The 22207-nt window shown below is 37.6% G+C and overlaps 1 protein-coding gene across 5 annotated transcripts in view; it reads left to right on the plus strand.

Annotated features, from left to right (window-relative positions):
• Positions 1–22207, plus strand: part of PRDM5 (PR/SET domain 5) — a 216273-nt gene that overhangs the window by 74422 nt on the left and 119644 nt on the right. For all 5 annotated transcript variants that reach the window (XR_006710158.1, XM_045468690.1, XM_045468698.1 and 2 more), the window contains exon 3: positions 4853–4975. Coding sequence is in view for 4 of the 5 variants with exons in the window: in XM_045468690.1 (XP_045324646.1) it covers positions 4853–4975 (123 nt within the window). In the remaining variant the exon portion in view is untranslated. The remainder of the gene's footprint in view (positions 1–4852; positions 4976–22207) is intronic.

Raw genomic sequence — 22207 nt, forward strand, 5'->3', positions numbered from 1 at the left:
AAGGGACAGATCTAAAGTGGCACGTTCTCTAGATCACTTCAAAAGTGATGTCAGTAGCATTTAGCAGAGGCTAGAACCTGCCAAATTCCTACACAGTGATAATCTTCATTTACTATAAAGTGGCAAAGTCATAAACAACTGTATTGAAGTGTGAATGTTTTCATTTTTGCGTGAGGGTTTCTTCCCCTTCCCCACCTTCTCTAACTTTTTTTCTGTAACTGGCTTAGGAAGTCTGTGCAAATTAAACAGAGTTTGGGGCTGAGATAGTTTTTACTGCAAGATGAGAACATTACTTCACTACAGGCCCCCAGGCATGTGGAAGACTGTTCTCAGTAGGACAGTAACCCATACACTTCATTTTCATGAAAATTCAAATAAAAGATGATGGTATTTGGAAGACTAGTTTTGATGGAAAAAAATACACTTTGGCTGCAAAGGTTAGTTAGATGCTGAAACATGATACTTAAGAGGAGTATCTTCTTTATTTGTTGGACTTTAAAAATGTTCAATTTATTACCTCAGGGTTCAGTATCAAATTAAAAATAGATAAATGGAGACTTTAATAGTAGCCATCTGTCTAGAGAGTTTTTATTTGGTTTCTCTGGAGAGAAGAAAGATGGCTTAGATTATCTTTGAATGTCTCTTTTAGATATTTCATGAGGAGAATGCTGTGGTCAGGGTAGCAAGATAAAAGTCATGTGAGCAGATAATCTAACAGCTTTAGTGAAGTGTTGAAGACAGGGATAGGGGAATGAGGAAATGACCAGGCACTTGAAAGTTGGGGAAAACAGGTAGCCTGCAAAGGTTGCATAGGAATGTAAAAGTCATTTGGGTAAGGGTGTCTAGAATAAAGCAAATGGAAAGTGGGTCTGTTAATGAACAAAAAAAAAAAAAAATGATTTCGACTATGAATATGTAAGCAACCATAGTAACATCACTGCCTGTGATAGTGTTGTTATGAGAATATAAGTAATAGTGAATCAATATATAAGTTTGGATCTATTGAAAGTATCATGTTTCATCAAAATTTTAATATAAAATTAAATTGTGCTTGTCCCTTAAGCTGGAATGTAGTGTGAGAAGGTTATGGGCAACCAGAGAGTGCATATATCTAACGGACTGGAAATGAGTCAGTAATACTGAATAATTGGACGTATTTGTAGCCAAAGGGCCTGGGAAAAACACTGAAATATATGAAGAACAGACAATGCCCCTGGTAAAATGTGCTTACTATAATAAGTTACAGAGAAATCTTTGTTATGTTTCACATCTTTGGGAAAGAATTCCAAATATCAACCACATCTAATATATATTGTTCTTAATACTAGATGACAAATGTATGACTTAGAAGGGCCATTGACTGGTTTCTGTAAGTAGTCATATCCTCTCAAACTGAGATATGTCACAGACAGAGCCATTGGTGTTTCCCTAAATAAACTTAGCTGGATTTTGTGGATTTCAACAGTAGTTGTGTTACTGGTGGGAGAGTCTGTTGGGTGAATGGAGGTCTTGGTCCTTGGATTCTCCACAAGAAGATTTACATGGGGATCCCTGCCCCTCAAAAAGACAGTCAGAAGGAAAGTAGCAAACACAAAGTAGTTTATTAAAGGGAAAGTACACTCTTAAATCAAAGTGGGTGAGCAGGCAGATTCCCCTGAGGTAGAATGGCCCCTAGGTTGTTTTGGGATTGGATATTATTGGGTCTCTGTGGGCTGGGAGGAGCTGTGAAGTACAGTGGCATGGTCTCTAATGGAGGCTGCTTCTTTTCATTTGGGAGACGCCCCCTACAGGTTGGGAGGAGGAGTTTGAACCTACAAGATTTGTATGTGAACCCACAAAGCAGCCTTTCTCCATGGGGGTGGGGAGGCTGTACCTGCAATGCAAAGGCATTATAATGAGTCTAGGGGTTACCCAGCGGCAGAGGTGAAGAGAAGAACTCATGCTCTGCACCTGTGGGTCTTGATTTGCCAGTCCCAAGGTCTTGGAAGCCACAAGGTGAGGCTGTTGTGCCTCCGGACATTTAACATGTTGCTTATTTTTCACCATCCTTGCCTCCAGCTCAGGTCTGTACCATTCCCTTTCTTGGATTTGGGACTCTGCCTCTGGGTGTTCCTTCCACTGCTCCTGTCCGGCTTCTACCTAACAGATGTAGGTTTTTAATTTTGGTCTTGAGAAAAATATTTTTTTTCAAGCATCTAATGGCATTGCCACTTGTTCTGCTTAACTTAGTTGTTTGTCAATATAGTTTTGTTACTGTAGCTAGGGAGGAACCTGGCAAGGAGAATTTATACCCGAGTATTTAAAATTATTTACCCTGCTTAAAGAAAGGTTGGTTGATGTCCTCTTTGAGGAGAGGTGTAGAAGGTCCTTTCTATCTATCCTAGCAGTGTTTCTGGACATTTCTGATGTTACCCGTTGGGCAGTGAGGGTTCCGGGTTGAAGGTAGGAACGTAGTACAATTTTTAAGTGCCTGCCAAAAGAGATCTTCTCAGCATGAGTTTATTTAGTGCGAAGTTACAGATTCCCATAGCTTCACACCTAAACATGAGATATAAATAGTAGGTGTTTATACTCCTAACTTCTTCTTTTAGCCAATTGTAATATTGAAAATTAAATTCCTCCTTCTCAGTGAGGTCTGACATTTCATTAGCAAGATTTTTAAATGATTATTGAGAATCCTTGGGCATTTAAGAAAACAGGAATTGTTTGAGAAGCATGGCAGTGAATGTATATGATAGTAGAAACAGGTAAACTGTATTTTTTCTGGACAATATTTGGTGAAATCTTGAAATATTGTTTTTTTCAGTGCATGTAGCAGATATTTATATATGATAGTTTTTAGGGGTAACTTGACCTCTATAGATGGCTTCCTGGTCACATGTTAGTATATGATTGGGCCAGTGCAGTCTGTCTGATCTCAGTACCCATTATTTTCTTAGTTGCTCCTTCTGTTCTAGTCCCATGGCCTTTTTGCTGTTCTTTGAACAAACCTAATTTGTCTTTAACCCAGGGCCTTTCTATTTGCCTTTTATTTGCTGTTCCTTCTGTCTGGGAGCACTCTTTGGTTCTTCACTGGCTCATGCCTTCCTTCTTCTTCCTCTTTTTTTTTTTAAGTTTATTTATTTTGAGAGAGAGAGAGTGAGAGAGAGCAAGTGAGCATGTGCACATGTGCATGAGCTGGGGAAGGGCAGAGAGAGAGAGAATCCCAAGTGAGCTCTGTGCTGTCTGTGCATGTCTGTGCAGAACATGACACGGGGCTCGAACCATGAGCTCATGACCTAAGCCAAAATCAAGAGTCAGATGCTTAACCGACTGAGCCACCCAGGTGCCCCTGGTGCCTTCCTTCCTTAGAGCTCTTTTCAGATCACCTTGTCAGAGAGGCTATGCCTGACCATGTCATCTGAGACTGTCCATCTCCTCTCACTCTGCTTCCTGCTACTCTTCTTTAGTTGTCCTCACAGGACTTATCTTTACCTGAGGTTATATTCTATACTTATTTGTTCTGAAGTGCTGTGATGCCAGGCCTCATCTATCCTGTTCACTAAAAGATTCCCAGTGACTTAAGCTGTACCGGGCACATGGTAAGAACTCAATAAATTATGTTGAGTGAATGCATGATTGTCCAAATATACCATGAAAATACATATCTTATTAGGCTGGTTGTGCTTTATTTTATTAAATAAGATTTTGGAAATGTAGAATATGTTTATCCCCACCCCAAGTCTGCAAAGGTGAATTTGCATTCTTACATTTGTGTTACTTGGTGTTAGGGATCTGAAGTGCTAATCGCTCATTCCTTCTTTCTTCTCCCCTGGATTCCAATTGAATATAGACACACAGTGAGTTGGATAGAGATTGATATATGTATTATTAAACTTAGCAGTGCCTGATAATCTACAATGCGGGGGCTTTGGAGAAGCTTGGTTTAAAGCAACTTGGGTTCAAGAATGTCCAATAGATTACACACTTCTTTGGCAGTTACCTTCCTCCCTCCAACTGAGTGTTGAGTGGTTCTGACCAGAAGGGCTTATGGCATGAAACACAAAGCAGAGGGCCCACTGTCCTCAGCAAGCCATCAGCAGTCTGTGAAAAGACAAAATGGGGCACTTGGGTGGCTCAGTTGGTTAAGCGTCCAATTCTTGATTTTGAGTTGGGCATGATCCCAGGGCCATGGGATTGAGACCTGCGTTGGGCTCTGTACTGAATGTGGAGCCTGCTTAAGATTCTCTCTCTTTCTCCCTCTGGCCTTCTCCCCCACTCATGCTCTCTATTTCTCTCTAAAATAATTTTTTAAAAAAAGACAGAATGGAACTTGTTTTATTCACCTACTAGTTAAAAATGTGAAAATGTGGCTCAATGGATGTTAGATTCTACTGGTTACATTAGCAAGTCCTCCTCATATGGAAATGATTCAGTAAACAGGTGGAGAGACAAATTGAAAGGATCGCTCCAGCTCCACCCCCTCAACTGGGAACCAAGCAGTATCACCCTCTTCAGTGGAAAAAAGGGGACGGGTTGCAATTATGGTTATCCCCTGAGTAATTGCAGTTGCAACACGTATATTGAAATATACCTACAAACAAATAATTTTAACCAGAAAAGAGCTATCAACACAGGATGTTTCTGAGAGTTGCTTGCAGTTGTGAGTCATCTAGACATCTGCCAGATAAAATATTAGGCTCTATTTGTATGTGTGTTTAAGGGAAAGAATGGATGTTAATCCAGCATCTATTCAACACCTGTCAATAAGAAAGGTATATACTTATGAAATAATATCATATCCTACCCTTGATATGTTTAGTATGACTAATCCTGACTTCAAGTGCAAACTCAGGAGCTTTTTATATTTCAGGTTCGTGGGAGTAAGGGAGAAGTTCTATACATTTTGGATGCTACCAATCCACGACACTCCAACTGGCTTCGCTTTGTTCATGAGGCACCATCTCAGGAGCAGAAGAACTTGGCTGCCATTCAAGTGAGCTTATTTGCTTCTTATTTGTACTATGTAAGCTCTGTGAGGGGAATGAACTAATTTCTAACTGCACTCCCTGTTTTAGATTTATTTCCTAATGACTTGCTTCAAATAACAGTAACTATCTCATAAAGCAGAGAAATCTCATCTAGTCAGCATATGCAGGAAAGGGCAAGTCTAGTTGTAAATTGACACCACATCACTCACTTTATGGGAATTCTTGAGGGAACGAATTACATGATCTGATATTGTCCTTGGCAGATCTTGTTTTCAAGTACTTTTAATTCATTCAGTGGATATTGATAGTTTCCTTAGTTTGTTGGTTGTTTGGCTCATAGTAGGATATTCTGTGTTATTGTTTGGGAAAAGCTTCATGGAGAAAATTTATTTGGGTATATCCCCATGACTGGACTTTGAGCTTCTTGAGTGAGGATAGTGTATTACTCAGAATTTTCCAGAGAAATAGAACCAATAGGGTCTCTATGTCTATGTCTATGTGTATATGTTTGTGTGTGTGTGTGTGTGTGTGTGTATACACACACACACACACACATATATATATACATGTATATGTATATATATATATATATATGTATATATATAAATATATATTAGAGAGAGAGAGAGACGGTGGGGGGTAGAGAGACAGAGACACAGAGAGAGATTTATTATAAGGTATTGGCCCATATGATTATGGAGGCTGGCAAATCCAAAATCTGCAGAGCTCAAAATCCCACTTTGAGTCTAGAGGCCATAGAACAAGGAAGCTGCTATAGAATTTGAATTTGAGAACCATCAGGCTGCCATAGAATCAAGAAGAACCAGTGTCCCACTTCACACACCCTTAGGCTGGAAGAGCAGATATTACAGTGTGAAGGTCATAAAGCAGGAGAATTCTCTTATTTGGGGGAGGATCACCTTGTAGTTCAATTCAGGCCTCCAACTGATTGGATCAGGCTTACCCACATGTGGAGGGCAATTTGCTTCACTCAAGTCCATTTATTTAAATGTTAATTTCATGCCAAAACATCCTCACAGAAACACCCTGAATGATGTTTAAACAACTATTTGGGAATCCTGTGGCTCAGTTAACAAAATTAACCATCCCAAGTGGGAACCGTATTTTATTGATTCTGTCTGTATCCCTGTATCCTAGTATAGTGCTGCATGTAATGTTAGGCTCTGATACAAACTATGAGTTGAACTTAGGTGATTCCACAGTAGAAACTCAGCCAAAAAGAGAAAAAGTTAAGGCAATAAGTTCTTAGAGGGGTTCTCTAATTAAAACTCACTGATTGGATGATTAACAGAACAAAAAAACATTACATTCTATTGGGGAATTGACTCATTTCATGGGAAAACCCAGCTCATGGATCCTAAACTACAGAGGAAGCAGCAAAACAATGGTTAGCAGAAGTAAGAGAAGGGAAAATAATAAGGGAACTAGTATTTACCATGTGTGCTGTTCTAGAAGCTTCATATACATCATGTATTTATTCATAAGAACTGTGAAAGTTTAATAATTTGCTGAGGGTTATCTGATTTCACTCAATTCTGAGTGTAATACCATTGGTCACAAGAGGGAAAATACATAGAATTAGGTTTTAAAGTAACCAGAAAGATAGTCATCTAGACTATTCCACTTCCTGGTATTTTTAGCTAACCAAATCTTTTCAGTACACATAAGTATTAGATATAACCAATGTGATTACTGTCTTTTTTTTTTTTTTTTTTTTTTTTGTATGGATCAATGAGAGATGCCTCTTACCGACAGGCTAGGGTGGGATGAAAAATAAGATCCTCCAGCAGTTAGAGATATTCAAGCCACTTTTTAGATTATTCATGACATACTTTTGATCCAACAACAGATTTGAACTGATCTCTTTAAATGTGTAGACATTAAGTTATTTCAAGTATTTTGTTTTATTTTTTGTGGTTTCTGGAGGCAGTCATCTCATAGCAGCTTTGGTTACCTCACAATTTTCATTTCCAGACTCAGTTTAAGTGCTTCCTTGTGAATGTTACCAATATCAAAAAGCCCATGAAATTTACTTTAGGCAAAAGCATTGTTTTTTCTTTATTATTGTGTTTTAGATAGTATTATTGTATTTATTTATTTATCTATTTATTTTAAGTTTATTTCTTTATTTTGAGAGAGAGTGGGGGAGGGGCAGAGAGAGAGGGAGAGAGAGAATCCCAAGCAGGCTCCACACTCTCAGCACGGTGCCTGACATGGGGGCTTAATGTCACAAACCATGGGATAGGGCCTGAACCAAAATCAAGAGTCAGATGCTTAACCAAAAGAGCCACCCAGGTGCCCCAAGGAGGTTATTCTATTTAAAATAGATTCTTTCCTCCTTATGCTTAAATAATGATTTTAACCTTTGCTCAGACGACACCTTTTGTTTGAGAAATTTCTTCCTATTGGCTGTTATTTCTGTAGCATCAGTAGCTCTCTCCATTTGCCTGAATTTCCAGGGTGTGCTCAGTTTTGAGTTTTGTCTCAGACTCCCTTAGATAATCCTTGTTTAAGTATTTCCTCTAACTGTACATTTTGCTTGTAATGATCCCTTTAGGTAATGGAGTACTATGTCAGTATTTGCTCTCTATGCCCTATTTATTTATTTCATTACATGGTGGCCACCTGCATATCTGTCTTTCTTAGTAACCGTGGTTGCTTGGACTTACAAAATTTTCATGTTCATTCTGTACATTCATTGTAGAGCTTTTTCTCTATATTAACCATCTTTCTTTACTTGAAAGACAATAGGAATCCACAAAACATTATTGTTGCAACTTTGATACTCTAAGAAATTATTATTTGGTTGGAGAGGAGGTGAAGTGGGGGTGGGATTAGAATAGGATTCATAAACTAACTAGAGGCTCTGTGAAGTTTCATACTTGAATTTAATTAGAATCTGTTCAGAGGCCACTGTGAGTATCTTTGGGTGCACAAGTGATGACAGTGCCTTTAATTCCTTTTAATGTTGTTTTGGCCTTTACTTAGAGGGGGGTTTAGTGCACTGTTACCATGTTTCTTGCCATGGAGCACAGTATGGATCTTTGTTAGCTCCCTTGATGGAACCTCTTTTTCACTTGAACAGTAGCTGGAGTAGCAGATTGTTCAGGGTTCAAAATCACATCTGAGCTGGGGGCAGAGGACATAATGCTTGGGTCACAAGGCTGACAGTGATGTCAGCCTTCTAATTCGTTGGGATAATCTCCTGAGGGTTGCATTCCAGAAACATTGAGTTGGTAGGAGAAGATCATAATGTTTCCTGCATAACATTATGAATCACTTACATTCCAAATTGTATCTGAAATTTGGGGTATTCAGGAAATTTTTTATTTGAGCTGTATGTCCCAGGAGTGGAGTAAATGAGAAACATTTGTGGCTATGTGGCTTGCTTGGTGGAAAACGTCAATACTTGGTCCAATTTTTTGGACTAGGGATTAAGAATTTGAGGTCTGTTTTGGCAGTGGATTGAAACTCCTTTTTGGAGACTTAGTTTACTTGTAGTTTTGCAATTTATTTGATTTTGGAAAATTTGCTTTGGAAATGATTTAAATATATGAATTATTGAAGGATCTCTTCAGCAAAAAATTCTTCCCACATGCACACATTTTAGAATAATTAGTTGAACTGTATGTCCAGACTTATGAAAAATATTTCCAACTGAACCAGACAATTCAAAGTGTGAAAGATGTGGCTTAAAATGAACCAAAAGAATTCTTAGGCTCCATAAAAAAAATGGGTGATTCTTGTTAAGTATTAATTTTGTTACCCCAAAGGAAAAAATGTAATATTTGAAAAAAAAGATTTGACCTACTCAGTGTTTTGCAGGCTTTAAACATTTTCTGATCTTTTCATAGAAAACTATTTAAGTACAGGATTATGCATTTAAAGTTGAGACTTTGAATTCTTGGGACATTTCAGAGAGAGTGCTACATCTCATGTTCTTAAGGACATATTTCCAGGCCTCGCTTCCCTGGGACTTTTTGCAATATATTATCAACATAAATGAAAGGTGTCTTGGTGTTATAAGAAAAAGGAGCATATGGAAAAACATTTGGGTTTTGATATACCTCATAAGGGATGTCACATTGTGGAGATGGTCTAAATAAGTTGAGAGAGCACTAGGTATTGAGCCAAACTTGTGACGTCAACACAGGTTGGTCCCAATTCTGATGTCAGTTTAGTTGTCCCATTACCAGGGGAGCTATTCTATTACATGTTCTTTTCCGTCCTTCCTCTGCCTTGTGTGAGGATGGACAGACACTCTTACTTTATCCTGGAGTCTTCTGGTGACACATGATATTTCAAAATGGCAGAGCTGGGGGATCAAATGTAGATTTCCTAAGAGTGAAGCAACTAGAATATTTTTAAAGCATGGATAAGACTTTATCCATTGTCATCCAGACACTTATCAAATAGTGTTGATGTAGCATTCATGTAGCAGGTACCATTATAGCAACCAAGCAACCAAAAAATAAAAAAAATATATCAAAAAGATTTTTCATTTCTACACCAAATTAGTTTTCTCTAATTTAGTTTCTTCTCTATTTCTGTTTCTTCTTATCAGATTTATATAAGTGGCATTTTTATAATATTTTCTAGAATCTATTACAGAATATTAAGGTGCAACTGTCTAATGATTTTCTTCAGTAATACCATAAAAATATCAGTTAAATAATATGCAAATCTTTTAAGGGATTATCTTACAGCAAGGTACATATTTGCCTTTCATGAGGTAAAAGTTTAAATAAAGTACAATTACAAGTACAATTACAAGCAGTTGGTCCTCTGAAGTTTTAAATTCTAGCTCTGCTGTGGCCACATATTCCTGTAGGGAGCAGAGGAATTATTATATTGTTTGTCAACTTATTATTCTAAGTCAGAGTATAATTTATTGACAAGTCAAATGAGTATTTATAGAAATATCCTTAAGTGATGCATAGCGATAACCTTGAAATATATGTTAATCCTTAGTAATGATGATGAAGATGGCAGCTAACACTTACCGAACACTTACTATGTGCCAGGAAGTGCTTCTGTGTATTATAACCCTGATCCTTACCCTGACCCTATGAGGAAGGTGCTATAATTGTCACCAACCTTTGTAAACTGAGGATGCTGATACACAGACTCTAAGTAACTTGCCTGAGACCACACAGCCAAGAAGTACTGGCTAGGAATTGAACCCAGGTGACCTGTCTTCTCTTCCCACCCTCTGAACCTCTGTGCTCTAAAACCTTAGAGTTGAGATAATTTATAAAGGAGTAAATTCAGATTTTGAGAACGTTCCATGTTTCTGAACTTGCTACCTAGATATTTTGAAACTGCTGAACATTTGCAAAATTGTTTGTTTATTTATATAAAGTTTTTATTTAAATTCTAGTTCCATTTATGGTAAAAATGGTTTCAGGTATAGAATTTAGTGATTAGTCACTTACATATAACACCCAGCGCTCATCACAACCAGTGCCGTCCCCAATACCCATCACTTATTTAGCCCATCCCCCCACCTAACACCCTTGCAGCAGCCCTGTTTGTTTTGTATAGGTAAGAGTCTCTTATGGTTTGCTTTTCTTTTTTTCTCCCTTCCCTATGTTCAGTTTAAAAATATAGATATTTTAAAGTTATTTACATCATATATTCCTTTATCTTTTTTAAGTTCTCAAGCTATCCTGAATTCAAGCATTACACCTTCTTTTCCTTTACATAAAGGTCATGCTTACGTAATATCTGTCCTTGCCTCTTCTCTCCTTTAGTTCCTTTCTCCCCAGCTGCTAGCTAATGTGTTAAAAGTGTGTTACAGTTAACATTTAAATCTGTTGATATTAATAATAGTAAAATTCTAGGATCTGAGCATGGCAGGTTGAGTATAGGGGAAAATTTCGAGTAGGTGGGACTTCCTGGGCTTTTGAAGCGAGACACCATACAGGTAATTTCTTCTACTATCTCCATTGAAGACTACTCCCGCTTGCCAGTGTCCATGTCTCATCCAGCAACAAAACAGACCGTTGTGGCGCCTTTGACTATGAGGATTCTGTGAATCACTTGTATTAGAGAATTACTTTTGAATAATTTTTCAGAATGATTTTCATCTAGCTTGTCTTATCTGTATCTGTTTCTGATTGCGTTAGTTATCTATTGTTATGTAACAAATTTGCCTCAGATTTAACAGTTTGAAACAACGAACATTCATTACTTCATACATGTTCTGAGGATCAGGAATTTAGGAGCAACTTAACTTGGGTGGTCCTGGCGTTCTAGCTCAAGGACTGCCATGAAGTTGTGATCAAGCATTAATTATCTGGGGCTGTTTGAAATCTCCAAAGACTTGATTAGGGGTGGGGATTCTACTTCCAGGATCACTCACATGGCTTCTTTACCATGTAAACATTTCCGGGGGTTCCTTATGACATGGCAGTTTGTATCTCTGAGAGTGATGCAAGAGAGAGAGAGAGAGAGAGAGAGAGAGAGAGAGAGAGAGAGAGAGAGAGAAGGAGAGAGGCGGGGGGGGAGGGGGAAGAGACAAGCAATCTTTTATAACCAAGGTTTGGGAATAACATACTGTACCATTATTGCTGTGGAATGCTACTAGTCACATAGACACAGACCAACCCTGGTATAGTGGAGGAGGGGACTACACAAGGGTGTGAATTCCAGGAGGTAGGGCATCATTGGGGGCCATCTTTAAGGCTGGCTCTGGCAATGGTCAATGAGGAAAATTTGCTTTAAAGCACAACAGGGAAAGGTTAAAGTTCGTGGACAAAACAAGGACTTGATACAGACTCAGAGGAATGCAGAACCAGCCCAGTTTGGATATTATTAAGAAAGGCAATTTAAGCAGTAGATTCCTGGCTCTGACCCTTGCTGGCTGAGCAGTTCACTTAATGCATTCATTCACCTGATAGCTCTCGAGGATCTGCTGTGTGCCAGGGCCTTTCCGGAACGCTGGAGATATTGTAGTTAAAAAGACGAGCTAGTTACTGTCTCCATAGTGGTCAAAATAATCTTTGAACTCTTCCTTTTTGTGAATTAATGATAACAATACCACCTCATTGGATTTTGTGAAGATTAAATTAAACAAGGGTAACATATGCCAAACACCTGGCCCCTATGTGTGCCAATATAAGTTAGCAACTATTTTCATGATCACAGCTCTGCCAGGTTTATAGTTTTTGTCTTTATCGTTTTGTTTCTATAGAAAACAGAGCAAAATCTACTTCATTTCTTCTTACATCTTCTCAAGGTAGCAATATAAGTATAAATTCCAAGTATAAGTATAAATTTCAAGTATAAGTATAAATTGCTTCTCAAGGTAGCAATATAAGTATAAATTCCAAGTATAAGTATAAATTCCAAGCATGTAGTAGACTCTTTAGTAAGTATTCACCACTCAGGGAACAACCTGCTATGTGGAATGACTAAATCCTAGTGGGCCTGCTCTCAACTATGCAGCGGCAGCCTGGTTGCCTGCTCCTGAGTGTCCTGGTTGCTGGATGCACAGGGGAGCATGCGTCTGCCCAGGCCACTTGAGTACTGCTTGCTGTGACTCTGTATTGGCTGTAGCTGTGTGGCTTGTCTTCCCTTTGGAAAGATAACTAGGACTTTGTGAATGTGAGAAATGTCCTGTGGGGAAGGTGTCCTGTTGTACTGTGCAGAGACCTTTATCAGATACAGTGATTTGGACAACCTTTAGAGATAGGTTTAAGATCATTTTGATTGTGCTAAGACACTTTTCAGCTTTTTAAAAGAAGCAGGTTTTGTGCAGGCCGATTGTCTCTTAGCACATCGACATTCTGCCTGCTTTCAGGTATCTTTCAGAATGGGGAATGCTGGATGTTCGTAGGTATTGTCTCTAGAAATCATTTAAAAGGCTCCTGTGCTTTCGTAATTTGTAACCCACCAAGGTCCACCTCTGTGGCATTAACCAAAGGGAAGCTAGAGGGCCAAAAAATGCTTATTTCCTAATTGATTTGGGGCCTTTGTTAATAGGATTGGTGACAGTGTAACTATGAAGTAGAACTTAAAATAGGAATTCTGTGAAATTATTCTTCTGGGAGGAAAAGCGTTGAGTCTTATATTTAAAACTTAATTTAAATTTATTACTAATTTAAAAGTAAATTCTATTTAATTTAATTTAATCTAGAATTTTTAAAATTTAAAAGCAAATTATTTAATTTAAAAATTTCCCAATACCTCCAGAATAGAAATCCAAACTGCCTAATATGTCCATGGGCTCACTTGGAGAAATCATTTACTTATACATGTGTTTCTGTCACTGGACTGAGATTGTCAAGAACAGTCTGTATTGGTTATGTTTGTTTTCCCGCTGCCCACGTGGCCTGGATGTATCTAGTCGGGGCTCAGCGAGCGCTCAGTGACCTGGCCTCCACTGTTCTTTCTTTCCTGATGTACACCTAGTGGGTTGTGCCTTGTCAGCTTGGAAGAAAGCTTATGTCTGTTTCCTTTGAAATAACAGAAAGCAAATGCTTCCACTTGAACTCTGGTCTGCTGTTTATGTGTATGTGAGTATTTGGTCTGGCAAGGTGTTACATTTTTACCCTGTGAGTGCTGAGTATGTACTGGTATGTGTACATACATTTCAGTCTACTGTGTGAGTATTTTATCTCTTAGATGACTGTGTGGCCAACAGCACCTTGTTGTTAAGTCAGAGATTTTTTTTTTTTTTTTACAGATATTACTACAGATTAAGTCTTAAGTTTAGATACTCCGTTGATTAACAACCCAGCAAGCAGTCCACTCGGGACTAACTCAGAAACCTAGGCTATGGAATAGGGAAGTGACAGGGGTTCGTGGGAAAGATGATATTTGCTGCGAGCTGGTTCTTTGAAATTATACTTAACAAACATAATAATCAAAGATTAGGATTTGAAAATTAATCAGCACTATATTGAATACACTGGAACTGTGCTTTATAATTACAAGGTTTAAGAAGAGATGTGGTAGAAACTAAAAAGAAGAAAGTTTAAAATATTGTAGTTGATAAAAAATATAATGTAAAGAAGAGGCATTTGTGTTAGATACAGCAAAGCAAATAACATGAATACCCCATATCAGAGGAGGAAATTAAGATTATGTATATATAATTATATATATTATATATTCTTATATGTAGATTATTATATTATATTATATTATATTATATTATATTATATACATATATATTTAAGTGTTAAATCTAAAATATAGACAACAAAAATATACTACTTGTTTTCAAGCAAGATTTTTTTGGGTATAAACATAAAGAGTAAAATGGCTTTATTTTTGTTTTTTTAAAATTGGAGATACATTTTATGATGAGTTTTAGATTATTTTTTAATGATTGATATTAAATACAGTAGTCAGTAAACTGCAGAGTGAAGTTAATTTAATGCATATAACACAAAACACTAGAATTAGCCACATTTAGTTCTTTATGAAGGGAAGTTGGGTTTTCTAGGGAAATTTTTATTTAAAGACATGTGCTCCATTTAGTGCATGCATGGATTCTCATAAAAGGTTCAGCTACTACTTAGCAATACAAAGTAAAATGTGAAGTTCTACATTATATCACTGAATTAATAAAATATTCAAAAAATATAAAATTTATGTTATAATTTATATATCTTTCAATTAATGTAACCTGCAATAAAGTTATACTGTATCCAGGTAAGTATATTAAATTCTGAGAATTTGAGAAAACTGGCTCACAAAACCTTAGGAAAAATGTTTCTTAGAATCTAATCTAATCATCCTTATTGTGTCTTAGTCCTCTTTAAAAATCTCACATGATTCAAAAAAGACATCTTGGGGAAAGGAAAAAAGAAGATTAGTTACTGAGTTGTAGGCTACTGTTTGTGCTGCTTTATTGCATCAAGAAGGTAGGTACAGAGTTGAATGGGAGGGGAATTCTAAGATTTGAATTGTGACCTTCCCTTTTACTTGGAGTATGTTTAGCAAGAGTCTGGAAAGTAATTAAGTATATCATTATCATGGCTGACTTACGTCAAAACTATACACACTTTTTATTATGCTTAATTAAATGCATAATCAGTTGAATAATGCATCTGTTATTTCTCAGGTTGGGACTTAATATACATTTTATTTAATTCACCTCAGTGGGCAGAGATTAAAGCAATATTTCCTGGTTTCTTTTCTTGTGGTTAACTAAGTCCTTTGAGATATTGCTGTGCACACTTAATGGTTGTTTACATATCTGTCTATGCTATTAGTCTTTTTTTCCTCTCTTTCGTTCGTTCATTCGTTCTATTAGTTTTCCATACAGGAAAAAAGAACAAGAAGGGGCATGGTCATTCTTGCCAAGAGTTAACCTGACTGTTCTTCTGGCAATAGCATGTAAACCCAGCTAGGCTTTTGAGAGCTTTCCTTCTGTGACTTAATTCAATCCACCCATTTCTAGACTTTGGAGCGTAGTGTGCTTGTAAGTAGCTTTTCTTCCCTTTCTCATTTTTTTTTTCTTTATCAGTTTTAAATGCATATTATTGGGCATTTATATGCTTTTATTAAACTTCTGTAAATATATTCTGCTTTATTTTTTTAATGTTTATTTATTTTGAGAGAGAGAGAGAGAGAGAGAGAGAGAGCCTGAGCATACATGATGGGGAGGGGCAAAGAGAGGGAGACAGAGAATCCCAAGCAGGCTTCATACTGTCAGCACAGAGCCCAATACAGGGCTTGATCCCATGAACCATGAGATCATAACCTGAGCTGAAGGCAGGAGTCGGATACTTAACCGAATGAGCCACCCAGGTGATCTGATATTCTGCTGTATTTCAATTCATGGTAAGATCGATGCCACATTGTACAGAAAAGTGATATATGATAATCCCTTGAAATACTTTGCACCTTGTTATTTAATAACACATACGATTTTTAACTCTGTTGAGATCATCTAAAACCCGTAGGAAACCCTATCATAATTTTAACCCTAGAAAATCAGTCACTAAAACTAAAAACAAAACAAGATAAATGAAAACTGATTATCCATAGTTATGAAATGAGATTTCAAATTGTGCCACTTTGGGCCATTATAAAAATTTGTCACATTTTTGTATCAACATTATCTTACTTAATTTTAACAGTCCGCCTCCCCCAAATGGTAGTATTATCCCATTTTGCAGATGAAAAAGCTGAGCCCGAGTTTATAGAGCCTTGGAATAGTGGAGCAGAGCTTCCCATCCCATATCCATATTCTCCCAATCAGAGGGATGATGAGCACCAGAGTCAATTTTTATCTAGAAGAAACAGAGGAATACATGTACATTTAGGAGCAATTCTGAATATATGCTTCAAATACATTTTTTTGGTCACCATGCTGTATATGATATTTTCAGGACCTATTTATTTTATAACTGAAAGTTGGTACCTGTTGACTAATTTCACCCATATTACCAATAAATGCATTTTTAGTAAATGAATTGGGGTGATAGTTACAACTGACCTATTGCCAAAGCTAGTGAAATATGTAACTGAGACTTACAGGAGAAATCACAGATAGAGGTCACTGGGGATTGAGGACACTGTATTTAGAGGTTCAGTGGTTAAGAGAATATAACTAGCCTGTTTTAATGTTTGGAAATACATGAAAATTAAAAGATATTCTAAGAATATATATTCACCACTTATTTTGGTGAATGTTAACAAAGGTGATATGTATAAAACTTGCACATCCATCAGCTCTGACAGCAAACGTGCACACGTACTTACAAGCCCACTCATTCTCTTTCCTTTCTCCCAGCATAGAGAAGTGTCCCCTCCTCTCTCCTGAGAACAAGTCTTCCACCTGTGTACCTCCTTCTGATGAACACTTCTGACATAGAGTATCCCTTCTCTTCTCTCACACTCAACAGGGTTCTTGTCATTGATTTTAAACATTCACGCTTCTCTTTTCAAAATCGTTTCCTCTTGTTTCTACATCCCCTTGCAGTGGGGATCCTCTCTCCTTACTTGAATTGTCTCTATGCTGGGTCTCCGGTTTTCTCACCTCCGGCACACTCCTCAACCCACACTGACCTGGCATCTGGTGGCTCTCTTTCAGGCTACCAGTGCTCTGTGCATCACTAAAGCACTCCAGGCTTTTTGGACCTCCTTCTGCTAGATCTGCTCAGCAGCATTAGGTGTTGTTGACAAATACCTTCGTCTTGAAGTGCTCTCTTCCTTTGTCTTCTCTGAAACCACCTCCTAGCCACTCACTTTCATTCCTTTTTTTGCAGCTTATACTTTTTTTTTTTACCCAGCTATTGAATATTTGAGTTCCTTCCACTTGCTCTACACATGCATGTTCCCTTTTCCCTTTGCTAGATTCCTCTGTTTGTGTCCTGTAGATCTAAGCTAAGTCATCACATTGCCAAGAGGCCATCCTTGAACCTCAGATGAGATCAGCTCTCTCCATTATATACTCCATTAGCACCATGTTCCTCACTGTCCTTGCATTCATCAAGTTGTTTTCCATTTTTTTGGTGGTATCAATGGCTTACTCCTAGTCTCTAAGCTCTTTGAGGGTGGGTACTGTGTCTGTTTTATTTCACTATGTTATACTTCATCTTAGCATAGCTCTTGGCACATACTTGCTTAATTTTTTTTTTTTCAAATGAATTACTTATCTCTATCAGAAGTGTTTCTTTGTTAAAATGAGAAAAAAAACTAGTAGAATTAAAACTATTCATATTGAAAACTTACTGCTCTGAAATTATCTGTAGGTTATTCAATGTTCCCTTTTTGTCTAGGTTAATATGTTTTATTTGGCTAGAAGTTATTTCAAATGTACTTTAGTTTTTTTATCAGATAGATTCCATTGTAGTGGTATAACAAACATCTTGCATTTCGAGTTTGATTGTATTAGTCAGTGTTCTCCAGAGAAGCAGAATCGATAGGATGTGTATGTATATGTGTAGGTACGTGTGTGTAAAGAGACTTTATTAAAAGAATTGGCTCATATGATTATGGAGGCTGACAAGTCCCAAGATCTGCAGGGTGAGCCAGCAAACTGGGGACCAGGGGGACCTGATATTCTACTTCTAGCCTGAGTTTGAAGGCCTGAGAACCTGAAGAACTGAGGGTATAGTTTAAGTTCAAAGGCCCTCAGGCTTGAGACACAGCATGTGTTTTATCTCAAGTTCAAAGGCAGGAAAAAGCTGTTGTACCAGTATGGAGGAAGTCAGGCAGGAGGAATTCTCATACTCCGTGGAGGGTCAGTCTCGTTCTCTTCTGGCCTTCAACTGATTGGATGAGGCCCACCCATGTTGTGGAGAGCAAGCTCTTATAGTCAGCCTATGGACTGACATGTTAATCTTATTTAAAAACACTCTCACAGATACACCCAGAATAATGTTTGACCAGATATCTGGACACCCTGTGGTCCAGTCAAGTTGATATGTAAAATATACCATCATATTGATCAAATGAACAAAATTTCTTACATGTTTCTACTTTCCAGTCGTTTGTTTTTTTTTTTTTTTTTTTTTTTTTTCTGTCTCATTAGTCTGAGGTGGTTGCCTTACAAACACTGCAATTCACAGGGCATGTTTCATCTGTGCCTGACTTCTCAGTCACTCCACGTATTAAAGTGGCTTTGTCAGTCTACTTTTCTACAGTTTTTCTGTAATACCCAGTGTTATAGCTCGGTTTGTTGCTTTCCATAACCTAATCTACCCTTTGCAGCACTGTCAATTTGCTGATGTTGTGTTCCCTATTTTAAAAAGCCCACTCCCTTTCAATCTTACTTTTTTTTTTTTTTTTTAAATTGTAACATTTATTCACTTCTGAGAGACGAGACAGAGTGTGAGCAGGGGAAGGGCAGAGAGAGAGGGAGACACAGAATCCGAAGCAGGCTCCAGGCTCTGAGTTGTCAGCACAGAGCCTGATGTGGGGCTTGAACCCACAAACTGAGATCATGACCTGAGCTGAAGTCAGACGTCCAGCCGACTGAGCCACCAAGGCACCCCTCAATCTTACTATCTTGTCTAAAACTTATCCAGCCTATAGGGTTCGGAGTGAATTTCAAAGGCTGTTGTGAAACCGTCTCTAAAAATTCCATAGCTGCTGCTGTCTGTACAATTGTCTTGGCCCTTGTTGCTCCATTTTGTAATTTAACCGGTTTGTTCTGTTTCCACCAAGAGTATGTAAAGGTCTGCAGAGCAGAAAACGGTATGGGTATTCTTGTAAGTGTGGATGTTCTGCAGTGCCGTGCACATTATATATGGCAATAAATGCATTCAACGGACATTCAGTTTCTCTCATGTGTTTTTGAATTGACTTTTGGTATGTTGAGTGCGGTTCTCTTTCCAGGAAGCACATCTGCTTGTCTAATCTGTTCTCTTATTTCCAGTTGGTTGAAACACTCTCAGTTGTTGGCTAACTTTTGAATTCTTAAGAATTTGTTGGGAATGGGAAATTGATTCCCCAACCCTTTTTGTAGCAAATTCCACTTTCCTGAGTGACTCTCTTGCTTTTACAGTCTTACTAATTCAAAAGGAAATGACAATTATTTTTCTCTTACTTAGTTCAATTCAGTGGGTCCTTTGTGGATAGCCTTCAGTGAACAAGGTGTTGAGTCAGGTATTGAGATTTACACATAGTTGGATATGACGTAGTGCCTGCCCTCAGGGAACAAGCAATCTTTGGAGAAAGGAAGAGGCAAGGGGAAGGAGAGACCTGTGTTTAGCTAATTCTCATGCCATTTAGAATAATGAATATTTTGAGAATGTTAGTTTATATATAATTTGAGGATATAATCCCTTTCCTCATGGAGTTTCCAGCCCATTTGGGGGATGCAGCTAAATAAATGCAGATCAGGGTGGTAAATACTTTGATGGGGACAGCATAGACAGTTAGGGAGGCATGTGTGGGGAACCAGTTGTTCAGACCTGGTAATATAATAATTTGGTGGGAATTCTTTTTTCCAATGTGATAGGGACCAGTACTTGGTCAAGTAATAGAAAAAGTTTGTTCTAGTAGGGATCATAGAATTGGTATTTCAACCATTTTGTTTTAACTTGTTTTATAAATATACATTGATTCTTTATGTTTAATTTTTATTTTATTTTTTTATTTATGACCACAGCCTTCTTGATACTGAGTATAGGTATTCTCACTAGAGTTTGCTACCATATTTTTTCATAACCACTCCTTATAGTATTCAGTTTTGCTATTTTTAAAGTAATATGATAAAGTTTCTTTCCTGCAAAGCAGCCTGAGTGTAGAATCCTTCCAGATTTTTGATTCCCCTCATATTTTGTAATTGCTTTGCCTTCTGTAATTTGACAATTTTTTTGGACTCACCTTTGAGTCTTCAAAATGTACAACTGATTTTCTTTGAAATGGTTGAATATTTTCTTCCTCATATATCTTTGGCTTATGTAATATTGAGGTAAGTTACTAATTAAAACGACTTGTACAAGTGACATTAAACAGGTGTGGGAGCAAGCACAACAGACAGTTGGGACAGAAGCACACAAGTTAAGTGGTGAGGACAGAGGTATGAGGGAAAGCAGAGGGCAGGCTGCTGAGAAGACTTCTGTGGGCATCATTCAGCAGACTTGATGTAGAGTGTCAGGTAAATCTGGGAATGAGTTAAGTGGAGGCCACTTAAAAGAGTTTCTGATGTTAAATAGAGCAGATATGCTGTGAGAACACAGTATTTCCTCTAATTGCTTCTATGTAAAATAGCCGCTCTGTTCTCCATAGCAAAATCTTACTCTAAGATTGCTTGGCCCGTCAATATTGACTTATAACTTATATCTAAGTAAAATAGCTGAGGTATAGTTTTTTTTTTAATATTTGTTTGTTTGTTTGTTTGTTTGTTTGTGAAGAGCCACTGTTTCTTAGGATCACATTATGTGTTTTCTATGTAACAAATTTTTCTTTTTATTCTTCTCATCTTTTCTGTTGACTCGTTTCTCCATGGTGTCAGATTTGTTCTGGAAGATGCCTCAAAGATTACTATCTTTGTTTGAGTCCCTCAGAGAAAGATAGCATATATGTTAGTGATCTGTAATTATCGTATTTTGTTTATGGACTTGGTTTTTTGTCTAATATAGTACTCATTCCTAGGAATCATATCAAACAATCTCCTTGATGTGTGGCTGATTATCAGCTGTGATTAGAAAAGAAATTATTTTATTTACATCTGTTTGAAACTTCCATTTTTTAAATAGGGCTTGACTAATGCACTGTAAACATGAAATTAACTTATTTTGCACCATTCACTCTTTTAAATATACCTGTCATTTTCCGGCTTCACACTATTCTCCTTGATGTTTTCTTCTTACTCACCAAGAAAATAATTTTAAAAGTATTATTTTGCTTAAATCATTGTATCAGTCGACTTTTGCCAAGAAGACTGTCCTACGAGCCTTAAAGTCTTAGTGGTTTATAGCAACAAGGATTTAGTTATTGTCCATGCAGGTATGGGCTACTGGAGACTGTGACTCTTTCCACCATTCGGTTCCACGTGGTGAACCATGGTGTCTAAAGTAACAGCACTGACCAGAGACATGCGTTTTTCTGGCAGAAGGGAAAGAGCAGTGGCCCAAACATGTGACGACTCTTAAAGCTTTCTCTTGGACATGGTTCACTTCGCTTCCAGTCACATTTCATGGGTCAGTACAAGTCACCTTGTCAAACCTGATACAGTACACGCCTCCCACAGATGCCACTCTGAGCCACATCACAGGGGTGCAGCCCCCTCCTCAGAGGGGAGTAAATAAGAGGAATGTAATGTTCTATTATAGTTATGTCTCATTTTATTTATTTTTAATAAAGTATTTTTGTATTTTTTAAATGTTCATTTATTTTGAGAGAGAGAGAGAGAGAGAGAGAGAGAGAGAGAGAGAATGTGAGTGGGGGAGGGGCAGAGAAAGAGGGAGAGAGAGACTCCCAAGCAGGCTCCATGTTAGCACAGAGCCCGATGTGGGGCTCAATCTCTTGAACCATGAGATCATGACCTGAGCCTAAATCAAGAGTCAGATGCTTAATCAATGGAGCCACTCAGGTGGCCCAGTTATGTCTCATTTTAAATGTTTTTAATTTTATTATTAGATCGCTATTAATAGATATGCTTTGTGAATTTCACTATGGAAATGATTATTTTTTTATATTTTTCAGCTTTGTATATTGAGCTCTACAGAAATGATGTTGATACACAGGTTAAGACTGAATCAGGGTTTTTGTAAAGAAGAATTAATTGAGAAGATATTAAATAT

Source organism: Leopardus geoffroyi, chromosome B1 (genome assembly GCF_018350155.1).
Source record: "Leopardus geoffroyi isolate Oge1 chromosome B1, O.geoffroyi_Oge1_pat1.0, whole genome shotgun sequence".
Taxonomy (NCBI): Eukaryota; Metazoa; Chordata; class Mammalia; order Carnivora; family Felidae; genus Leopardus; species Leopardus geoffroyi.